General features: G+C 35.4%; 1 protein-coding gene across 1 annotated transcript in view; it reads left to right on the forward strand.

Moving 5' to 3' along the window:
• Window positions 1-23229, forward strand: part of gmds.L (GDP-mannose 4,6-dehydratase L homeolog) — a 347082-nt gene that overhangs the window by 45792 nt on the left and 278061 nt on the right. The window contains exons 2-4 of the mRNA NM_001086883.1: window positions 461-505; window positions 6848-6935; window positions 7692-7801. Of these exons, the coding sequence (NP_001080352.1) occupies window positions 461-505; window positions 6848-6935; window positions 7692-7801 (243 nt within the window). The remainder of the gene's footprint in view (window positions 1-460; window positions 506-6847; window positions 6936-7691; window positions 7802-23229) is intronic.

A 23229-nucleotide genomic window follows, 5' to 3' on the forward strand; every position in this document is an offset into this window, starting at 1 on the left:
CATGTGCACCTGGACCCCCTATTGGAACTCATAAATTCACCCCCACATATATACTGAATCCTTTATAAAGGAGTTTCTAGTCATGCAAATATTCTGGTTTATTTAGAAAAAAACTTTTTTTTAAAATCTATCGAATACTTTCCCCTTAAAACCCTTTTAAGCATTTCTAATGTGTTATCTGCTACTTTCAACTCCACAGCCGGACTAATTTCACCAAAAACAGTTAGATGATCCATAGCTGACCCTGCTAGTAAAACATGTCCATCTTAATGGCCACACTTGTGTTTTGTGCTTATGTATTTATTTAAGGAGACTGAGTGGGTGGTTGAGTTAACATTTAATTTAATTACTGTATATTTGTGATGATTCATCCACAAAATGACATAAAACTGATAATCTAATGTTTAGTAAATATCGCTTCCTGTGTCTCTTAACATATTTAAATTTTTTTTCCTCCCAGGATGGTTCCTACTTGGCTGAGTTCCTCCTGGAAAAGGGCTACGAGGTAAGTGACAGTCAGAACAGAATTCTGAAATCACTTGAATGCAGCAGCTTCCTCTGATGCTGTCCTGCTTTGTGTTTTCCATTTAGAACCTTGATAACAAGTCAAAGCTTTCAGAAAGAATGTGCAACATGCCTGTAATCTCGCCAGCGTATTGTCTTTATTTTTTATCACAGAGAGTCTGCTGGTGGCTTCCATAAGTGCCTCAGGGTAAATCTGTTATATACTTTTTCCCCAAGGTCAGATAAGAAGCAACCTGTGCTGGCCCATGCTGTAAAGAATTAGGCAATAATATATGATGTAATGCACTACATAAAAATATAGTCTTCCAATGGAGTCACTTTAATTCGGAAATTGCAGTAAGCAATAAAAACCCTGTTAATCCATGGCAGGCTCATGTTGAAAAATTAAACCTAAAGATCTTTTTCTAGCAGTCGTTCTGGATTCTTTATTAAAGCTAGACTAGGTTTAAAATTTTTGCACATTCTCAAATATGTGATTCTCATATTTAAATAATGCATGGCCTGTATTTGCAAATCAGGGATAGATTTACACAGTGAAGAGATTGGACCGCAAAAAGCGACTACACCTTTTTACAGCAAAAATTAAAAATGATTTATTTTGCATTGAAAAATATAAAACCTAATGCACACTATTCACTTGTCAAACTGAAAAATAGTTTGGTGTCTATATAATTCCAATGTATACATATGGCATGTTCAAAAGGAAGAAGTAATCACTAGTTATTATTTTTATGACAGGTTTGTAACTCCCAAGTTATAGGTTAATTCCAGTATATGTTTAGTTTAAAACACCATCATACATTAATATATGTTTCAATGGCACTAATACAGGGGAATACCTAAGCGTACCTAGTTGGATTGTGTTTGGGGTCCTTTGCGATTTTTTTCGTTTTCATCTGATGCACTTGTCTAATTACTTCCTCTTTGTCCAACTTTGAAGCCATAAAGTCAACATTACTTGTTCTAATTTTTTTTTAATCACTCAGCCTTTTCCGTTCCTCTGATGTAGAGACCAGATGAAAATGCCATATACCATTTACTGTCGGTTCCCTCAAAGAAAAAAAAGGGAGGAAAGATTACAATAAATATTACATGTAAAAATATACAATGGCAAGTGCTCTAAAAAATATTAATGAGTTAAAAGGTTAATTTATTTCTGTGAATAAAATGATTTGCCAAGTTTTGTGTGAAGATTAATAATGACCAAGGATACTTTTACATATTTCTAATATTGTTTTCTCTTTTCATACTATGATTTTGTTTCTATTTTCTTGCTCCCTCAATTTGCCAGTGATTTTTATAAGCTGTGCATTTAGGTTCAGGCAGTAAGCAACTTGAATGCATATAGTAAAATAAAATGCTGAACTCTAACTCCAGGGTGATTTAAGAATTGTGCGGGGATATGGGGAAAAAAAGTAGGGATACACTGAATCCTGGATTCGCTCTGGCATTTGGCCAAATCCAAGTGTCTAGTCAAACTGAATCCAAAAATCATGTGACTTTCCATCACATGGAAATTGTGATTTTCTTTTTGTGTGCTGCACTCTTTATCTTTTCCTTACCCTAATTTGCAAAAGATTTGGATTGGGATTGAGCCAAATCCTTCATGAATGATTCAGGATTCAGCCTAATACTAAAATAATGTATTTGGTGAATCCCTAAAATAAAATTGGCCAGTGCTTAGAGAATTAAGAGGTCAATAGATTGGTTGGTCCAGATGTGCTTATACTCTCTTGTTCCCTTGATAAATATAGACCCTACCTAAAGGCTATTCCTTTATTTTTTGTGGTGATTAACATAAATTAAATAATAGACCCTTACCTTTTCATGTTCCCACGGTCAGCAGGTTGAAGGTTTTGACTGGGAACTTTTTCTATAGTTGGTTACAAGTCTATTTTAAAAACATCCAGTCACAGAAAACTACCTGCCCTGCCATTCGTTTATATACTTTATCAGAAGCATATTATTCTGATGAAACTTTTTCATATGGGTTTTATTTTTTTCAGAAAGAGACCAAAATTGCATTTAAAACTAAAGTCACACTTTCTGATCAATCATCATCAAAAGAAATCAGCAGCCCACTTAGAAGCCTCTGCTAAAATAAACCCCTCCCTACCCCCAGCTGAAGCTCATTAACCCATTCTAAGATAAATAGCTTATCATACAAATGATTCTTCAAATAGACTGCTGATTTTTTTATAGGGTAAAAAAAAATAGACAAAAGAAAAGTTTGTCAAAAAAGGATTTTGATAAAACTGGTAAATGCAGATCCTATGTAATCATAAGCAGAAGTATGTATTTAATATCTGCATTCGATTTTTCTGAAATCATTCAAAATTGGTAAAATAAAAAATAAACTTGTATACAAAACAGGATTTTGATAAAACTGGAAAATTCAGATCCTATGTAATCATAAGTAAAGGTATTAATTATCTGCATTCATTTCTTCTGATAAAGTATATAAATATACATACTGAACATGGATCGACATTCTTCTGAAAACTATTATATTGTGACACCTGATTCTAATGATTCCCATTGTGAGCTTTAAAGCAATAGTTAAGTGACCTTGGTACTCTCATAGATGTGCACAGTGTTGGACTGGGATACCAGGGTCCCACCAGAAAACCTTAGGCTGAGGGCCCACTTTCCAAACTGCTTTATTATACTTCTCCTCAACATTCTTCTAGTCTTTTTTCTCTACATACTATACTCTATTCTTCCATTATTAAACCTCTTTGTTCCCATGGGGAATGACCATGAAATAGGCCAAATGGTTAGAAGCAAGAGGCCCACAGCCACCTGGGCCCACCGGCATCCAGGTGGGCCAGTCTGACACTGGATGTGCACCCTTTGGACAAAACGTTTATCCCCTTGTACTACTTATATATATTGGTCTCTCTGGTTAATACTATTGACTGCCTTTTTTAGTTTATCAGTTGAAAGGTGATCATTTTAACCAAATTTGGGATATTTTACATAATGGACTTGATTTCTGATACCTCAGACATATCATTTTATTAATTTGGGCAGTTATGCACTAAATGCAAGATTACATAGCTTCTGTTTTGTATCAGATATTAGGAGTCTCAGTGCCCCATGCCCCATAAAGTATAAAACATCTTATTTTGGGAAAGATGACTGTTCATTGTAGATGAAAGAAAATATAGGTTTGTGGCTTTAAAGCTGGGTTGGCAATGTATAAAACGCAATTTCTCATATTTCCACAAATCCTAAAAATATTTTCTTTGATACTGTCGGTTTCATATGAAGGCATAGCTTAACAAAGATAATTTGTATTTACATATGCCTCTTGGGTTGTACAACAAAAGAAACAAGTTATTTAAGGCCAAGCAACACAAAAAATTGTGATTTAAACATAAACAATTAACATTAAACATAATTTATTGTTTGCACTATTTTACTTATCATTTTGAAGTTTAAAGAAATATGGATCCATCTGTTACTTTTTCTGGTGCAATCCAGTCAGTGCACTTTGGCTTTTTTGCCATATCTTCACATGTGCTTTAGATGGATGGATTTCACATTTACCCCCAAATGTAATAAAAGGCACTAAGTTTGCCCAGGAGCAGTAACCCATAGCAACCAATAAGATGTTTGTTTTTAAGCAGATGACCAGTAAGTGCTACCTGTTGATTGGTTACTAAGGGTTTCTGCCCCTGGGCAAACTTAGTGCATGCTATTACATAATCCCCAAAGAGTTATTTTAAAATGCCAAATTCTTGTAATTCTTTAGCAGTTCCATTGCCATCCAGTATCACATATGCATATAAGACCATAACTGCATGTATTTTCAAAAGTATACTTTTTTTAAAATCTCTTTAGATCCCCTCAAACTGCATTCTTAACCTGATTATTCAGTTTGCACACATTTTGGCTTGTCACAATGTTTACATTACACCTGTATTAGCATCAGACAATCCAATCTTTCATCATGATTTATATAAATTCATGTTGTCACAGATTAACCAGTTGACAAGCTTTCCTTTTGCTTAGTACATTCCTTCAAAGGGAGCGAACAAAACAGAATGGAAAATATGTCTGCTGCTTTGAATATCTTCTGTGTGATCTTGATCTGTTCTACTGACAGTCCTTCATTTATTGGCAGAGATTTATCCTTGCTGAAACTGAAGTTTCATCACTTTGTATACAGATGATGAGCTTGTGTGCTGTTTAGGACATGAACAGATAAGAACAATATTTGGCGGGATGGTAGTGACTTACAACAGGTTTTAAAAAATAGAAAAAGAGGAAAGTATACTTGTAGTTAATGTTTGCAGATACTGTTTTCATTTTGTAGGCAGTTAATACCAAGTGTAATTTACCATTGAGGATTAAACTGGAGAGTTATATGAGAGCAAATATACAGTATATAAATGCAGGGATGGAATCTATTATAATGCTTAGGACCTTGGGTAGAATTGTCACAAACTGATTACAAAAGGCTGTAACAGTTGAATGCAGGCAACATTTAATCATTTGCTATATTCAGTATATCTATGTAGAATTCCCCCTTGAACTCATTTAGTATTGTGTAGGAATAGATCAAAGAAGAGTAATAATTATATCAATGGTACATTCCAAAACGAACACTATTCTTGGATTATCCTGTTCATTTGAATTCTGATAGTTCAAGGATGGCTGCTGCCTCACTCTAAGTCAGTGACCCAATTTACACAAAAATGATCAGCCCCATCATTTGCGAGAGATCCAGATGCCTGCCTCTCATAGCATTATGGCAAAAGGCTTTATATTTGTCTGGCTTTTCTTTTTAATTCTTAAGTTAATAAAAGTTATGTTTTAACTAGCAATTTAAGGCACAGTGTTCTATTGTGTGGGAGCTATGTCCATGGATTTCTAAAGATTAATTTTCCTTGATCTTCTCTAACATTCGTGGCACACACAATAACCCTACATACTGTTCATATAGTATTGCACTAATGTTACTACTACCCCACTTTCAAAAATTTGGGACATTGGGTAACATATACAAACAATGCAGTGATTTACAAATGGTTTAAACCATGCATTTAATTGAAAATAGTACTTGGAAATGTTACTGTTTACTGAAAAATATATGTTCATTTTGAATTTGATGCTAGCAACACGTTTCAAAAAAAATGTTGCAATGGCCAAGCTTCACTTTTTCAATTCTTTTTTTACAAAAAAATATGTTTCTATTTCGGAACGGAGGAAACCAATTGCTGTAGTTTTGAGATGTTGTCCTATTCATTCCTGATATCTGATTTTAGCTGCGCAAAAATTTGTGGATTCCTAGACTATCTTACTATGGAGCCATGCATAGTACATAATATAAGACAATGTCTGCATGACAGGATATTTTGCTTTAAAGTTGCATCAAGATGTGCAAGCTACCCATACTGTGCACACTAATGCACCCCCATACTGTCACCCATACTTTTGAATTGTATGCTGATAGACCATATGCTTTTTTTTTTTGCTTTTTAACACAGAGAGCATGGTATCCATGTTTGATTTAGCAAGACCCCAGACCCCAGGACAGTTTTCCACTTCACTTCAGTCTGACTTTCAATGAACTTGCACCCTGACAAGGCAATAGTGTTTCTGGATCATGTTTTTACATGGTTTCTTTTTTGCATGGTATTATACATTTGTACATTCATAGACAAACTGTGTTTACATTCATGTGGTTTTTGAAAGTATGGCTGAGCTCATGCAGTGATTTCTACTTCAGAATTGCGTGTTTTAATGCAGTGACCAAAGGTCTGAGGGCTCAAAGATCAAGGGTATCCATTATTGGCTTTTGACTTTTATTGGTATGTGGCTGTGCCGTAGATGATTAAATCCCCAAAATCTTTCCAATTTACATTGAGGAACGTAAAGAACATCTCTGTGATGCTTTTTTTATATGATGTAATTTTTAAAAAAATTAACATGATTGGTTGTTGCTATCTTAAAATGGACTCAATGGGAATGGAATTTTGGCGCTTTCTTGATTGTGCACCTTAATATATGTACATTTCTCAAATTTTTTATGTACAGTGACATTTTTAATTACAGTGTTCCCAATTAGTAAAAGAACGTTATTGATATGTGATTGGTGTGCGATTGAAGGGGCTGCTTTGACATTATTTATTTTTATGTATATATTTATGTTGACCAGTACAGCTTGAACCCTTAATATGTTTCATTTCCCTGCATCTTGTTTTGTTCTTTTACACATAAAAACTTATTCAGCCATGAATTTCATGAAATTTTCTGAACATTCACAAATGTCATTCATTTGGGATGAATTGTGTTTTACATTTGTCATTCACAGGTCCATGGCATTGTACGGCGATCAAGTTCTTTCAACACTGGGAGGATCGAGCATCTCTACAAGAATCCACATGCTCATACAGAAGGAAGTAAGTCCATTTCTTTGTATTTTTTGAAGAACATTTTTTTTACAAGTTTATTTTATTTTTAAACAACACTGCATATCATGTTTAACATTTGATAGCATATAAGGTTGAGTATTAAAATACTGAGATGCATAGAGAATGAAAAATAATTTCTTTAACTATTTATGAGAAGAGGACCCTGTTGCAAATTTATAATTTAACTGGATTTGTGAGATGACAGACAATATCATTGCATACCCGCAGGGCTTCTGTAAATGGATTATCAATTAAATTAATTTATGAGTGCTGGATTAAGAGGACTGTTTCATTAAATGTTAATATTACTTAATGTATGTTCAGCAAGGGCATTTATATATAGTAGAAGCCCAACTTTGAAAAGCATGTTCTTTAATTTAATAACAGTTGTTGTAAGTTTTACCTCCAGCCCCTAAAGGGCTTCAGTTCATATTAAATATCCATTTTGCATCCTTTGTGGGCTCTGTAGGACAAAAGCTGCCATAAAGATGTAAATGTTCTGTACAGTCTTTAAAGCCTTAAGTTCCTATCCGTGTGAATTGTTCAATCCATGTTTGTTAAATTACTGTAAGACCCCTGATTGTTATAAATGGATGTAAAGTGTTGCTTAACTTGCTGGTGCTATAGAAATAAATAATAATGTTGATGAAACAGTAAGAAGATAATTTTACACCAGCATGATGTAGCAATGGGCTTGATGCTATTGTTTTCTGTTTATCTAATCCATGCTCTTAATATCTGCAGATATGAAGCTGCATTATGGAGATCTTACTGATAGTACCTGCCTGGTAAAAATAATCAACGAAGTGAAGCCTACAGAAATATACAATTTAGGAGCACAGAGTCATGTCAAAGTAAGGTCATAAAATATTCATTGCACAATACATTTCACTTTGAATATATTAATCAAAGGCAAGGTTATTCATCTAGCCATACATTGACTGCCAAATTGACCACTCCTGACCGAGAAAGCATCTTATTGGCCTGTCAATGCAGTCAAAACTATGGCTTTGCCTATACATAATAAGAATTTTGAATGATGGAAAAGTCTCTAACTGCCAAAAACTGCATGTTGCCATAGAAGTGCTTATCTTAATGTGTCCTGCAAATATGGACAATCACTGGCCTGGGGGCCCAATGATAGGTGAATCCATTTTGTCTTACCACTTGGGTGACCAAACATGTATATATTTTTATTGTGTATGGACAGCTTTCAACTTTTCAACAAAGGTTTGCAGTATAGACCCAAGATTTCTAGATGTGCTTGTGTGAATATTTTAGTTTCTGTTTCAGCAGAACAGATTGCTATACAGTGAAACCTCAATTTTACAATCCCTAATTTTATGTATCTTACGTTGTACACCATTTTTTTGCAATATATATTGCACAGTGCATATTAACCCGATTTTATATTTTCTCAGGTCCCCATTTTTTTCTTGTTCACTGAAAAACGTGAATTAGGGGTTATATACGTGAATTAGAGGTTATTATATATATATGTTAGCATACTCATCATTTCTTTCTCATTTCTCTAATTAGTTTGAAGCTCTTATGTTAAGTGATGTGCAATATCTACCACTAAAATATTTTTACACATAAACATACTACCATGTATGTATAGTATCTATATTCATGTTAATTATTCGAAGAAAACAAATAAAGAACACAAAGCGATCCTTACATTGCACCACTCAGAATGCCTCTACAAATTAAGAACCAGTTAATAAATAGAACTGACCTTTTATTCCTATGATTAAAAAGCTGTATGTCACAAAAGAAAATTAAATGAAAAACCAGGTCAGGAGAAGTGTAAGTCTGAATTTGCTAGTGTGAAGCATATAATAAATATTGCATATGGGGAGCCATTCAAATAGTGGGAATATGTTTGTTGCATTCGCCTTCAACCACAGACATACCCTTAGGATTAAGCTCTAAAGAAGAAAGAATATGGTGCATTTAAGAAATCACTTTGTTCCCAATGTTTTCACATAAGAACACATATTATCATACAAAGTTGTCTTTTAGACAAGTTTGCCTGCGCATAGAACAAACTGATTTATCTCCCCCATCCCCTGTGGTCAATTCAGGGCTGGAACCAGGGGTAGGCAGAAGAGGCACTAGCCTAGGGATCAACAGTGTGGGGGTGCTGGGCACGTACCTCTTCTACATACGCTCCGCTAGTTCAAGCCCTGCAGGATCGCAAATTCCAGCAGTTTTAAGAGCAACCTGGGTTCTCCGAGTCTTCCATCTGACGATCGCCGTCATTTTTTTAGCAACGTTCACCTGACATGAGTTTCACTTAGTAAGCCGGAGCTTTATCAAAGGCTATATATTTATGTATTTCTATATCCATGTTAATTATTATTTGCTATTAAAGGGGTTGTTCACCTTCAAACACTTTTTTCAGTTCATTTGTTTTCAGATTGTTCACCAGAACTAGACTTTTTGCAATTACTTTCTATTTTCTATTTGTGAGTTATTTTCTAATATTGAAGTTTAAAAATTTTCACCTTCTTATGTCTTTATAAAGCAGCTCTTGGGGGGCACTCTATAACTGTTCTAAATTGATACATCTAGTTGATAATTTTTTCTGTCTTTGTCGTTGCTTAGCTGAATGGGGAACTCCGGCTTCCAAACCAAAATTTGAGGCCCACATAACACAAAAACCCCTAATATATCCATCAGTTACTTGTTTCTTCAAAAAGTATGAATAAATGCCATTTTCTATTCTGAAATCCAGCTGTTTAGCAGTTCTTCTCTTTCTGCATAATTTGAAATCCTGACAGGGAAGGAGGGACTAAAACACTGATGTTACAAATTGTAACAACTTCTCCACAGCTTACAGACAGCATACATTAACTACATAACCCACAATGCTTTGCACTGTGATGTTCCTTTCCTTATTGAAATCATGTGTGCATGGAATTGTTGGGTTTGGAGGATGCAGGCTAAAGACAACTGGCTGTTGATACAAAGTAACTGTAGTTAGCCTGTCAGCAGCAGAGCCAGGCCTGGATTTCCTTCTCAGCTGCCCCTATTCTGTGTGGTCCTAGCGCCCCTGGGCCCACGCGTGGTCCTAGTGCCTGCACTGCCCACCTCCTCGCGAGTGCACAAAAGCATGCGCAGGAGCACTGGGGAGCTAAGTGTGTCCAATGCTCCTCAGAAGGTGGTTGGGCGGCATGCCGCCGCTCACATTATGAGTGCCCCAGCCCTGGGCCTTTGTGGCCCCTCCACAAATCCAGGCAGCTGTTGAACGTGATACAATAGTTGCTAATAGTCCAATGAAACTGTTAAGAAATGTATTGACTAATGTAGCAACTAAATGTATCAAATTGTAACTATTCCAAATCTGCATCTGGATTACTGAGCTGCCGGACAAAAACACCAGAGACTTTAAACTCCAATTTTGGAAAAACAATAAAAAATAAAAGATGGAAAGCAATTTTAAAAAAAAGTTTGTATTTCTGGTGAACAGAAACAACTCAAGTGAAAAAAACTGTTTGGAAGGCGAACATCCCCTTTAAAGGTTAATACAAACGGCATACAAAAACTTAACTTGTTTTCTGTTAACAAAGCTTTATAAATAAAGCTGCTAATATTATAGAAAAGGACGTACTGTTTTATTGCTTTCCTGTTTTAATTAAGAGAAGGACATACTGTTTGAATTCAGAACATACTGTTGTGAAAAATGTCAGAGGAAGCTTGGATTCAGCTTTGTATGCTGTTATCAATGACATGCATTTTTTTCTGTAATTGTCAGTATTTGTCTTGGCCTCCTTTTATGCAAAATAATATTCCGTCATCTACTTCCAGTCAGGATTGGGAAAGATAATTTTTTTTTTACTGAATCATAAATAGCAAGTAGCTACGCAGACAGATTTGATGCAATTGGATTGATGCAATGTGACAGCCGGTGGGGGGTCTATAATTCCCACATTCATTCTCTAACTTTCACGTACGTTTACCAAACTGAAAGGCATACATATGCAACAAACAGGAGGGGGGTGTTTCTATAATTCCCATGTTCATTCACTAACTTTCACGTACATTTACCAAACTGAAAGGCATACATATGCAACAAACATTAGTATTTGTTTCAAGAGGAAACAAATGAAATGATTGTTATTTGTTCATGTCTGCTTAGGAAAATTGGAAACAGTAGACCATTACATTTTGTGAAGAGTAGAATATCAAATTTATTTTAAAAATGCCGTTTTGCTGTAATACAAGTTGAAAATCAAACAAACTATGTATCCATGTGAGATTATCTGGAAGCTGAATCTGACAGGTGTAATCATTCACTGGAGATCGAAATCCAATGTGGAATTCAGAGTTGTAGCTAATTAGGTGCAATTTAGAAATAATACATTATGCATCTTTAAACCACTTAAGGTTAGTAACCACTTAACCCTTTAGTTCCAGCCAGGCTCTGCTTAAGTATGCATATACCATTCATTGTTTATCATACTGCAAGGGCAGAATAACCAGTTGGCTTCTTAATTGATTGCAGAACATCAATCTTTACAAGCAGAAAAAATGCAAGTGCCCATGGTGTTATAATATAAAACACATTTCTCATTCTTTTAGCAAACAATATGAAATAGAATGGTAAATCAGTACTCAAATACCATCAGATTGTTGCATCTTTTAAGGAGAAGAAAGACAATTTACATTGGGGGTGCCAAAAGTTAGGCACCCCAAGTGATTATATTTACTTACCTGACGGGGTTCTTCCAGCGAGCACCACGGATCGATCCCCTTCCTTCTTCGGTTTTCAAATTTCCCGAAGCAGACACATGCAGTAGAGCGAAATAACCGGCTTTTATCTCTGACATTCTGTTTTGCGCTCTATTGCGCATGCGCAGCCGCTAGAAGACAGAGGAAGCATGAAGAGGCTCACTCCATGGTGCTCACTGGAAGAACCCTGGCCCGGTGCAGTTTGCTGTTGAAGCACCGGGCGGGGGTCAGGTAAGTAAATATAATCACTCGGGGTGCCTAACAAGTGTAGTTCTCCTTTCGTTCTCCTTTAAGTAGGCACACATTGCTGTATGCAATATGGTTCCTTATAATGCTCTTTTTATACAAACAAGCTGGTATGGGTACACAACACTTCATTACCTAACACAGACTGCACAGAAACTCATCTGTTTACAAATTCTCAGAGATTAAGTGAGGAACTCCACAAGCGATTTCGGCCCTATCTGACTCGCTGCGCAAAAACGCAGGTGTCAAGTCAGATGCGACGGAAATAAGGTATGCAACAGCAACGTTGGATGGTGTTGCAGCGTTCGTCTGACGCAACTCTCTGATGCAGACGATGCACGCTACTTCTGCATCCCACATTCGTGTCACGTTGGATGAATGATGCGACCTGATCCGACATTTCCATCTCTTACCTTATTTCCTGCAGCATCAGAGTATAATAAATCTCGTAAAATTAGAGGGGTTTTTTTTTAAAAAAAAATTGATTTTTTGGCAAAAAGTATTGAGGCCGTTACACCATGTTTTTTCTTTATAATCAGGGGATCGGTAAGAACAATTCTTACGTTGAATTTGGCTTTGTGAAGCTCATGCAGAGCTGAATCTCTGGAAATGGTATACTACTTTACTATTTAGTGGCCATTGGTCCTTTTTTATTCTTTCTTTTTTTTATACCTTTTATCTTTCTAGTTGATGCTGTTTTTCAGTTTCTGAGTGCAGTCATAAATTTTTTTGTAGTTCTCTGGATACACACACACACACGATTTTTTAAATCGATGCTTGACAGTCACCAAGTTGATGTTGAGAAATGTCCTTTCTGACTAATATCCTCTTTTTAAAGATGATACACAATAAATGCAAAATGTATGGTTTATGTACAATAATACAGTATATAGAAAATAAACCACAGGCTATTTTAATATTACCACCAATATACGAAAAAAAAAAAAATCTGTCCATCATGTGTAACTACAACTAAATATCTCTTGAAAATGTAACAAAAGTTATTGGTGGAATACAAATGTACAGAAAATATATTTATATTTTATTGTGCACATTAATTTTAAGGACCGGCTTAAAGTTGGCATGGAGTTTGCTTCCAAATTAAAACTTTTCCAGGAATGTGTTGTATTTCATACTCTGCTCAGCTAGATTAGTTCTTATATTCTTTGCGGTTTGATCAAATGCACTTTTAATAAACGCTAGTATGTCCAATATGAAAATTGTTGCTTTTATGCATTTTTTTCCTGTTAAATATAAATATATACTATATGTTAAATATAATTTTTTTACCTTTTTATGCATGACAAATATGTTCTTTTTAAGAAAATTATCTTAAAATGTCTCTGTTGCCTATGCCTCTTGATTATATTATATAAGCATACAACAGGAGTAAAGTGTATGTGAAATTTGTGTCTTCTAAGGTTTGGGTGGAGATTGTGGTTTGCGAGCTAATAGCAGACCTCACAAAGACATTCTTATTGTGAACTAAACAATCCATCTTATAATTAGTGCTGTGCTTTATCTTTACTATACTTAGCAATAAAGCAAATATTGTTTTAATAATTAAACGTAACTTATTCCAAAATGACTAGACTCCACATGACCATTATGTAAATATACAGTCTTTGAAATGCATCACTGGAAAATGAGAAACATGTAGTATATTAATGCTTTGTTTAATTAAAAGCTGCAGTTCAAATGATTGCAATGTGTAATTGTAACATAGAACAGTGGCTGAAAAAATGTGCAAACAAGCTTGAAGCAAGAAGATACCTTAGGACAAACACCAGCAAAACAAATGGGAAAATACTGTATAATGTTGCTAAATGGCTTCTAAAACTTTTCATTTATTAAGTTAATTATAAAAGTAATTCTGCTTTGCCACCAGAATTGCATATGTTCCCAAATTGCTAATATTCTTTTAACAGGAAGATACTTGTATGAAATGGCTATATTTATTTTTTACTTAACCAATAGATTATAGAATCATTTCTTATTCTTCATACTGCCTAGGGAAAGTCATACTTTCTATACCAATAAGGGAAAAGGGACTTACCAGAAATAGCAAGAAGTTTGTTATTGTTATAACAATTAATCATTACCTTGTGCTGACAGTATAATAAATCAGTGGCAAATCATCCCTATATATTACTAAATGATTGTTGCATCCTTAAAGCATAGTGCTCCATGTTATGAGGTGCTCCCTTTATTTGGTATACCCAAAATCCCCATCTTAAAGGAACAGTAACACCAAAAAAATGTAAGTGTTTTAAAGTAATGAAAATATAATTTAGTGTTGTCCTGCACTGGTAAATCTGATCTTTTTGCTTCAGAAACACTACTATAGTTCATATAAACAAGCTGCTGTGGAGCAATGGCGGAAATTGAAAAATGGCTATATGGCACAGTTTAACGAATGGATAACAGATAACACCATTAGACAGACAGAGCTTATTTGCTATCTGCTGTGTAACCTGAGCCTTTTCTCCTTTGAACGGCTGCCCCCTTTGCTATACAGCAGCTTATTTATATAAACAATACAGCAGTTTTACCAGTGCAGGGCAACACTGCATTATATTTTCATTACTTTAAAACACTTATTTTTTGATGTTACTGTTCCTTTAAGTGTCTGTAACATCAGAAACTGGCATAAATACAGACCACTATACTTTTTTAAATTAATTTTTATGTCCGCTTCTCTATGTACAAGTATAAGGCAGACAAGGAAAAAAAAATGGCACTTGTTTTTCTGCATGATGATACACAAACAAAGGAACCACATTTTTGTGTAGGGTACAGCGCTTATAAAATATATTCATCCCCTTGGAAGTTTTCATGTTTCATTGTCACAGAAAGTGTTTCTTTATAGTTTTCAAGTGTTCAACTGTTACACTTTTCATGTCAAAATGAAAACTAATCTTTGCAAATGTAAAAAATGTACAGGTATATACCACATTTAACATGACACCTTATTCATAACTGGTGTAATCAATTCTAAAAGGTGATTGAAAAGTACGACAGGGGATGGCCATTGAATATTCCTTGGAATACAGTTGTCAATCAAGGAATGGAAAGCGTATGGTGCAGCCGTAAATCTGCCAAAAACAGGCCTTCCTCTGAAAGTGTGTGTGTGTGTGCGAAAGGAGGAGATTAGTGATGGTGGCCACCATCACTCGCTTCACATATAAAGTTTGCCTGATTTCATCTCTTGTCTTATAGACAACCACCTAATCTGAGGAAAATGATTGTCAGAAGTGCTCTTCCTAAAACAACTAAAGCAGGTACATTTCCCTGCAACAGATGTGAAACCTGCAAATACATCCTGTGCAAAGATCAAGTTGCAATTCCGAATACACAAAAAGTCTACACCATTCTGGACCACTATTCGTGTGCTTCATCCAATTTGGTATACATGATTACATGTACTAGGTGCTCTACAGGAGGTATATATATTGGTGAAACAGGAGCAAAAATTGCGCACAAGGATGAACCATCACAGACATAAAATAAGGGATGCACCGAATCCAGGATTCGGTTTGGGATTAGGCCAGGATTCAGCTTTTTCAGCAGGATTCAGATTCGGCCGAATCCTTCTTCCTGGCCGAACCAAAATCAAATCCTAATTTGCATATGCAAATTAGGGGCAGGGAGGGAAATCATGTGACTTTTTGTCACAAAACAAGGAAGTAAAAAATGTTTTCCCCTTCACACCCCTAGTTTGCATATGCAAATTAGGATTCGGATTCAGTTCGGTATTCAGACAAATCTTTCGTGAAGGATTCGGGGGTTCGGCTGAATCCAAAATAGTGGATTCGGTGCATCCCTACATAAAATCAACACCAAATCATGTGATACACCAGTGGGGCAACATTTCTGCAGTCTAAATCACAGTCTTCAGGCCATGAAGGTCTTAATTCTAAAAGGGAACTTTAAAACTCAAATTCAAAATTCAAATTTATGGAATTGTTTAACACATTAAGACGGCCTTAATTTAGGGTCAGGTTTCATGTCCCACTATGTGACCTAACTGAATCCAGACTCCTGAACTATTTACAACCCACCCTAATTCATTGTATTATCTCTACATTTGATCTCTATCTATCTGAACTTCCTAATTTATTGCCCATGAATACCTTTCACTGATCTAACAGAATATATGCTGTGCCTTTCTATCTTTCATTTGTATTTTGCCTGACGAAGGGGGCTTGGTGCTCCGAAAGCTTGCAATGTATTTTTATTGTTAGCCAATATAGGTATCACTTCTACAATACTTTTTGTATTTGTTTTTTTTTTATTTGTTATTATTCCTGATTTCATGTGGGAGACTCTAAAGTCAGCTGGCAGAAGGTTCTTTAACCTGATGAGGTCAAAGTTTATCCATCAGGTGAAATACGATGTTTGGCACAAGCCAAACGCTGCAAATCATCATGGTGGTAGTAGCAGCAATATTGTATTGCAGGGATGTGGGCTCTGGAAGAGTGAGTGTAGAATGAATGCAGCAAAACACAATGAAATCTGAAAGCAAAACTGATGTACTCTGCAAGAAACCTGTGCATCTACTAAATACTGTATACTTTTGCAGTCAATTATTAATTTTTTTTTCATCAAAATTAAATGAAATCACTTTGCAGAGGTCTGTGTTCACTTTGACATGAAAGAGTCTATATCTGTTGATCCATGTCAGATTTCATATTTAATGACCATAAAACATGAACATTTCCAAGTGGGCAAATATGTGAATACATTTTATAATTATAGGTATATAACAATTTTATTTTTAGCAGTGACCAGTCTGGGGCCTGTCCAGTAGTTTGTACACCCAGAAGCAATATGTCTAATATCTTTTTTTTTTTTTGAGATCTAAACATTAGTTCTGTTTAATAGTTGATGAATTGCTGCATCACAAATAGATGGCAGTAGAGTGTCACCGACAATAGAGCTAAATAAATATGTACTTGAGAAGGGCAATAATTCAGGCTGACATGAGTCTTTTTTTGTTAGCATAACCTGTCCTGAAATTTGAGCACTTGATAACACACACCCCATAGTGAACAAGGAGAGACTGTTGTTGATATTATTATCCCGTGCAGCTCATTCACACCAACTAGAAGAGAGAGAATGAAATCCTGAAATGCAAGATGTTTTTGTTACATGTGTGAAAAAACTGTATAAATAGATATTCCAGGGATTAAGAAAGGCTTTAATTCTTCATATGCTTATATGTAAGTCACCTAATCCATTTGGCAAATTTTTTTTCCTGGGCCAGTCCTCCTTTTAGGAAAAAAATGCACCAGGCCAAGAAAACAAACTAAGGCAGCACCACCATAATAAAGTAGTTGAGCAACTACTTCTGCCCATGGGAAATCAAAACAATTTAGCGAAAACAGACCTAAAGACTAGTAGTTATACATAGAGTCGCATTAGTTTGCTTAGTGGACTTTCTGTGTTGTCCACAAATGTCCTGTTTAGAGATACCAGAAAAAACTGCTAACATAATATTGTTTCTGCCAGATTAAAAAATTCCTGAATTGAGAAAATGGCCTATTGACAAAGAAAAATGCATATTCACAGAGCCCTTTACACAGCTGCCAAATATTTGAGGTATGGAAAAAATAATAGCAGTGTGGTACATGCGTTAATTGATTTAACAACAGGTATTCGTATAGCAATGAGCTGTAGTGCGAGTAGATTGATTTAGGACATTAATCAGATGTGTCTCTGTGTATGAGGATATAGTATTTAATGTAATATTGAGGGACAAAGTATTAGAATACTGTATGAGAAATAGGTATAGTGCTGAACAAAGTGCAAGCAATATGTTAACACATCCTTTAGTACAGCAAATTAATTGTCAAAACATCAGGATTGAAAATGTTAACACTACTAAAGGTTTTCTTATTTTACAGAAATATTAAATGGGCCTGCATCTTTATCCTAATATTATATGCAAACCTCCGATAAAATGTACATAATTTTGTAAATTTGCTTTAGTATTACAAGGCGCATGTCACTTATACCTTTACCTGCAGAAGTCATTATAGGGGACAGGTACATGTAACTATCTGGAAAACTGGCCTATAGTGTAAGCTGCCATAGTGTAGCTGAAATTCTACATACAAAGCCCTTTCCCTAAGTGCTGCTTAAATACTTGAGGAAACCTTGCCTCATCATTTTCACAGACAACCACTTCATATATTTGGCTTTCTGAAACGTTGATGGCCAGCAGCCAATTTAATTTCACAGAATTCAGAAGTTGTGCAAATCATGACAACTTCAATGTATTCTCTTACAGCTCCCAAGTAACAGTAAACTACAATTATAAAAGTGTAAGCAGATTTTTAGATTAAAATTTCATAAGACGTAGACCATTTTAAAGGAGCAGCCTCTAATTTAAAATGAAAAACTTTCATTGCTCGATAATGCCATATTGTAATATTGTAGCAGCAACTGGTGTGAAAGCTCTTGAGGGCCTAGAGTGTGGTTTAATTGCTTTCTCAACTCATGTTTATGCTAGATAATTCCTTTTTATGCAGGCTTCACAAACAACTCTTCTGTTTAGAATTAACAACTTTGAATTATATGACTGTAAATCTGCTAACACTAAAATTTGTTTGTGGGCAGAATGCTTAATATGTAGGATTACTTGGTAGTAAAGAATCTGTGAACATTTTCCAGTATCATTTTTTGAAGACTTCCTAAAGTACTTTGGTATGCTTTGTTACAGGCAGGGGAGCTCTAGATGTGAAGAACACCAAGCCTGCTTCTGCGTGTTTTCAAATAGGAGAGTCAGAATAGACAGGGCCCAACTGCACAAAGCTGCCATAAATGAGAACTATACATTCTGAGCTAAATTGTTACCAACGGATAATTTATATACTATTTAGTGGTCTGTCTATTAAATGTTTTACATACAGATATCAGAATGTTTCACTTTTACATATTTTACCTTTAGCCACTTTTGTTATGTTACATATGTTACACCTGGCAGGATTTATAAAGGTTCTAACTGTAATAGGCAGAAGTATGGGAGTACAAGAAGCAGCAGTGGCCATTCAGTTGCTGATGTAACCTAGTATATATGTATGCCCTTTGTATGTATGTGAACACAGGGCCTCAAATTAAGCCAATTACACGTGCTACAGAAAAGCATATTTTTGAAAAAAAGTCTTTATAAGTAATTTACATGTGGGCGGTTAATAATGTGATATATTTTTTATAGAGACATGCAATAGTCAGCAGTATAGTTTCACTATTTTAATATTATAGGTGTAAACAGTAAATTATTCTGAAGCAATACTTATTATACATAGTGCTACACACAGCAAGCATATATTATTTATTGAGTACGGGTACAATTGCCTTAAAAGTAGAATGATTTAATATTATGGTCCCTCTGATAAGTAGGGGGAGATTTATTAAGGGTCGAAGTGAAATTTAGAATTATGAGATTTATCATACTCTGGCCCTTTAAGAATTCAAATTCGACTATTTGCCACCTAAAACCCGCCAAATTACTGTATAAGTCAATGGGAGAGGTCCAGGATCAATCTGGTGAGTTTTCAGGTCATTTCAATTAGTCAGATTTGAAAAAAACTTGATTTTATTAATTAATTTCGATTGGTCTAATTTAGAATTTATGGGAGTTTTGAGTACAGGGGAAGTACCAACCAGAGGTTTTTCTTATTCTGAAATATTTATATCTTTACATACAAACAACAGCTGATTTCTTCTATATCTATAATAGATAATTATTTCTTAACTGTTTTGGATGAGACCCATGTAAAGGTAGGTTTATGACATAGGATTTATTGTCTACCAACAGGACTAATAAAAATTATCTGAGTCTGTTACTGAAATCAACATCCAATACATAAGTGGGAGAGATCTCTCAAATACAAAGTGGGAAGAAAACACAAAAAAACTATCCACGCATTGAAGAATAAGAAATGTGTTTAAAAAGAAGAGATGCCAGATTTGTAAGATACCAAAAGCTCAGTGATCTGTAACAGCTTAACTCTCCCTACAGGGTCTATTCATACAAGAATCTTACCCCCCCCCCTTTTTTTTTTTACTGGAACTGACAGGCTTTTAAATAGTGCATTATATGCCCCTACATGTTTCTCAGCATGACAAAATCAAGATGATATCCATAAAAACTTGTCAGAAGAGAAGCTTCAATAACTGACCATATTTTGGCCATTCTGTGCAGTATAATTGAAAACAGGATTGTGAAAAGTGTGAGCTGTAATGCCGTCTTAAAACAAAAGGTATTTACATGCTGCATTCTGCATACATATCATTGCCTTAAAAACAAAAATAATAGGCTTTGCCCCATACTTAAGAAATTATGTGTGCAGATATACATGACTCAAATAAATGAATGTCCCTGTGGACAGTTATGCATACATAACTACTGGTTAAATAGCACAGATGAAGCTTGCTATTTCTTTTGGTCTCATCAGTGCAAAGTATTGGAACATGGCTTCTGAGTGGGTAGGACTTGGAGAGCAGCAAATTGAAGGAACCATTATGGTTAGACCGAGACAGAGAGCCTATCACAATGCAAGGCATGAAGTGTAACGCTTGCTCTTAAAAATAAAAAGGTATTTAGAAGTCATGTTCCAATATCTTGCACTGTTGAGATCAAAAGAGATGGAAACTGATTTGGATACATGGCTATGAATTATTAGGCTGTATCTGTGCTGTAAACTAGCGGTTTTCAGTGCATAGCTGGTCACATGGATATTAAGGAGTCATTTGAATGGCTTTAACCATAAATCCTGGGGGAGGTGTAAAGCATAACATTTTTGGTTTTGAGGCAGTGCTTTGTGTGTCATGTGAGGCATGTGACGTTCTTCTGTTTAAAGAAGACTTAAACTTTGACTTCATTGTGAAGTTCCTCACTCTCAACCTAACTGCGAGTGTTCCTCAAATTTGAGAGGAATGGGAAAATGCTTGCACTGGCAACATGTTCTGTTATGGCATGGATCGTATATATACCTTATCCATTTTAAAAAAGCTTCCTATCAAGCTACATAGCTTTTGAAATGGCGACTAGTTATTCTTTCAACACAGCTTTGTCTGCTGACTTGGGGGGGGGGTTATTTACTAAACTGAATGCAAAAATCACGAAAAATTTGTGATTTTTTTTTTCTGACTTTTAAAAAAATCATGAATTTTTCAGTATTTATTAAACCCTGAGGATGGAAAAGTCAGAATCTGAAAATCTGGCATCTCAGACCTTTCGAGGTTGCGTATAAGTCAATGGGACAAGTCCCACTGATTTTTTGATGTGCTCTGGGTTTCGTGAGTTTTTAGGTGAGAATTCCAAAAAACATGAAAATCGGATGAAAAAATCATGGAAATCAGATTTTTTTTTCCCGTAAAGCAAATTTTCAGAAAATTTTTATAATAAATAATCGTAAACAACCTCTGGGCATTTGATCGGATTTTGTAGCAGAAAATATTGAGATAGAGTCCAACTTTGATAAATAACCCCCATAGGGTTGCTACTTCACTGGTAACTTGCCATAAAATCTGGTCTAGGGAACCGTCTGGTCTTTTTTTTTTTAACCAAAACTTTCAGGAGCAATTTGAATGTGGGTCCATTCTCCTTCTCCTTGCATGTCCTTTCAGCGGTGACATATACCATTACTGAGGTCAATGATTTAATATTACGCATGGTTGAAGTTACACACTTATACGCAGTCTTTACTGCATCTGTTTCTTATTGGTACATTTGTTTGTTCTACTGGTCTTTATAACTTGGAGCACGATATTGAAATTTTTTAAAGCCAAAATAAAAAATAATAATAATTATTTGTGCATGTTGTGATCTTCTGTCCTACACAGCTAGATCATTAAAGCCTATATTACTCTTGGGGGCACATTTACTAAGGGTCGAATATTGAGGGTTAATAAACCCTCGAATTCGACCCTCGAGGTAAAATCCTACAAATTCGAATATCGAATTCATAGGATTTTCCACAAAGCCTACGATCAAACGATTGAAGGAAAAATCGTTCGAACGATTCAAAGGATTTTAATCCATCGATCAAAGGATTTTCCTTCAATCAAAAAAAAACTTATGGAAAATTAATGGGGAAGGTCCCCATAGGCTAACATTGTACCTCGGTAGGTTTAAACTACCGAAGTATGTAGTGGCAGTATTTTTTAAAGAGACAGTACTTCGAATAGTCGAAGGATTTTTAGTTTGAATTGTTCGAATCAAAGTCATAGTCGAAGGTCGTAGTAGCCTATTCGATGGTCGAAGTACCCAGAAAAATACTTCGAAATTCAAAGTTTTTTTACTTTGAATCCTTCACTCGAGCTTAGTAAATTTGCCCCCTGGTATTTGAGTCGTAGCTTGTGTAGGATTAGGCATAATGCAATGTACTATTTAAATGACTGTATTTTGTGTGGGGAAAACCTGGCTTTCAATTTTGCAATGTGAGAGGCTTTTGGCGAGAGATGAGATGTCTATGGTAGTTTTGCATGTATGAGTAAAGGTGTATAGGCCCTGGGTACTAAAGGATACTAAATGCTGTACAAATAATACACTTTTATGTTAGAATCAGGGCCACCTTAAAGAATTACTGGGCCCTAGGGCAAATATCCCAGTGCTGGGCCCCAGAAGTAACCCCCAAAATACTGGCAGTACTGGTAAGATAAAGGAAATTGTTTTTATTGTAACTGTGTGTGTGCATTTTTTAGGACGAATAAAGTGTTCATTCTCCTTGGCCTGTAGTGCTATGTTCTAAATATAAAAAGTACAGGGGCTGCAGCCCTGAGGATTTTTTTTTTTCCAAAATGAAAAAAAAAAAGAAAAGGAATAAAATAAAATATATCTAAACATATGTACTATATGAAATTAAAATGAAATACAGGTATAGGATCCCTTATCGGGAAACCTGATATCCAGAAAGCTACGAATTACAGAATGGCTGTCTCCCATAGACTCCATTTTATCCAAATAATCCAAATTTTTAAAAATCATTTTCTTTTTCTCTGTAATAATATAACGGTAGCGTGCACTTGATCCCAACTAAAATATAATTAATCCGTATTGGAAGCAAAACCAGCCTATTGGGTTTTAATTGTGGCTGGGTTGCCTGGGGTGTACAGGGTCCTGGAGTGTCTGGTTGGCTTGGTCCATCTCTGGTTGTAGCTCCAGGGTTTACAAAGCGCTGTGCTTCAAATAACGTTGCAGTGTTAATTCAGAACAGCAGGCAGGAAGGACTGATCGCTCATGAGCACATTAGTACAAAAGTACTGTACCTTTAATGAAAGTGGTTTAAGA

This window comes from Xenopus laevis, chromosome 6L (assembly GCF_017654675.1).
Source record: "Xenopus laevis strain J_2021 chromosome 6L, Xenopus_laevis_v10.1, whole genome shotgun sequence".
Taxonomy (NCBI): Eukaryota; Metazoa; Chordata; class Amphibia; order Anura; family Pipidae; genus Xenopus; species Xenopus laevis.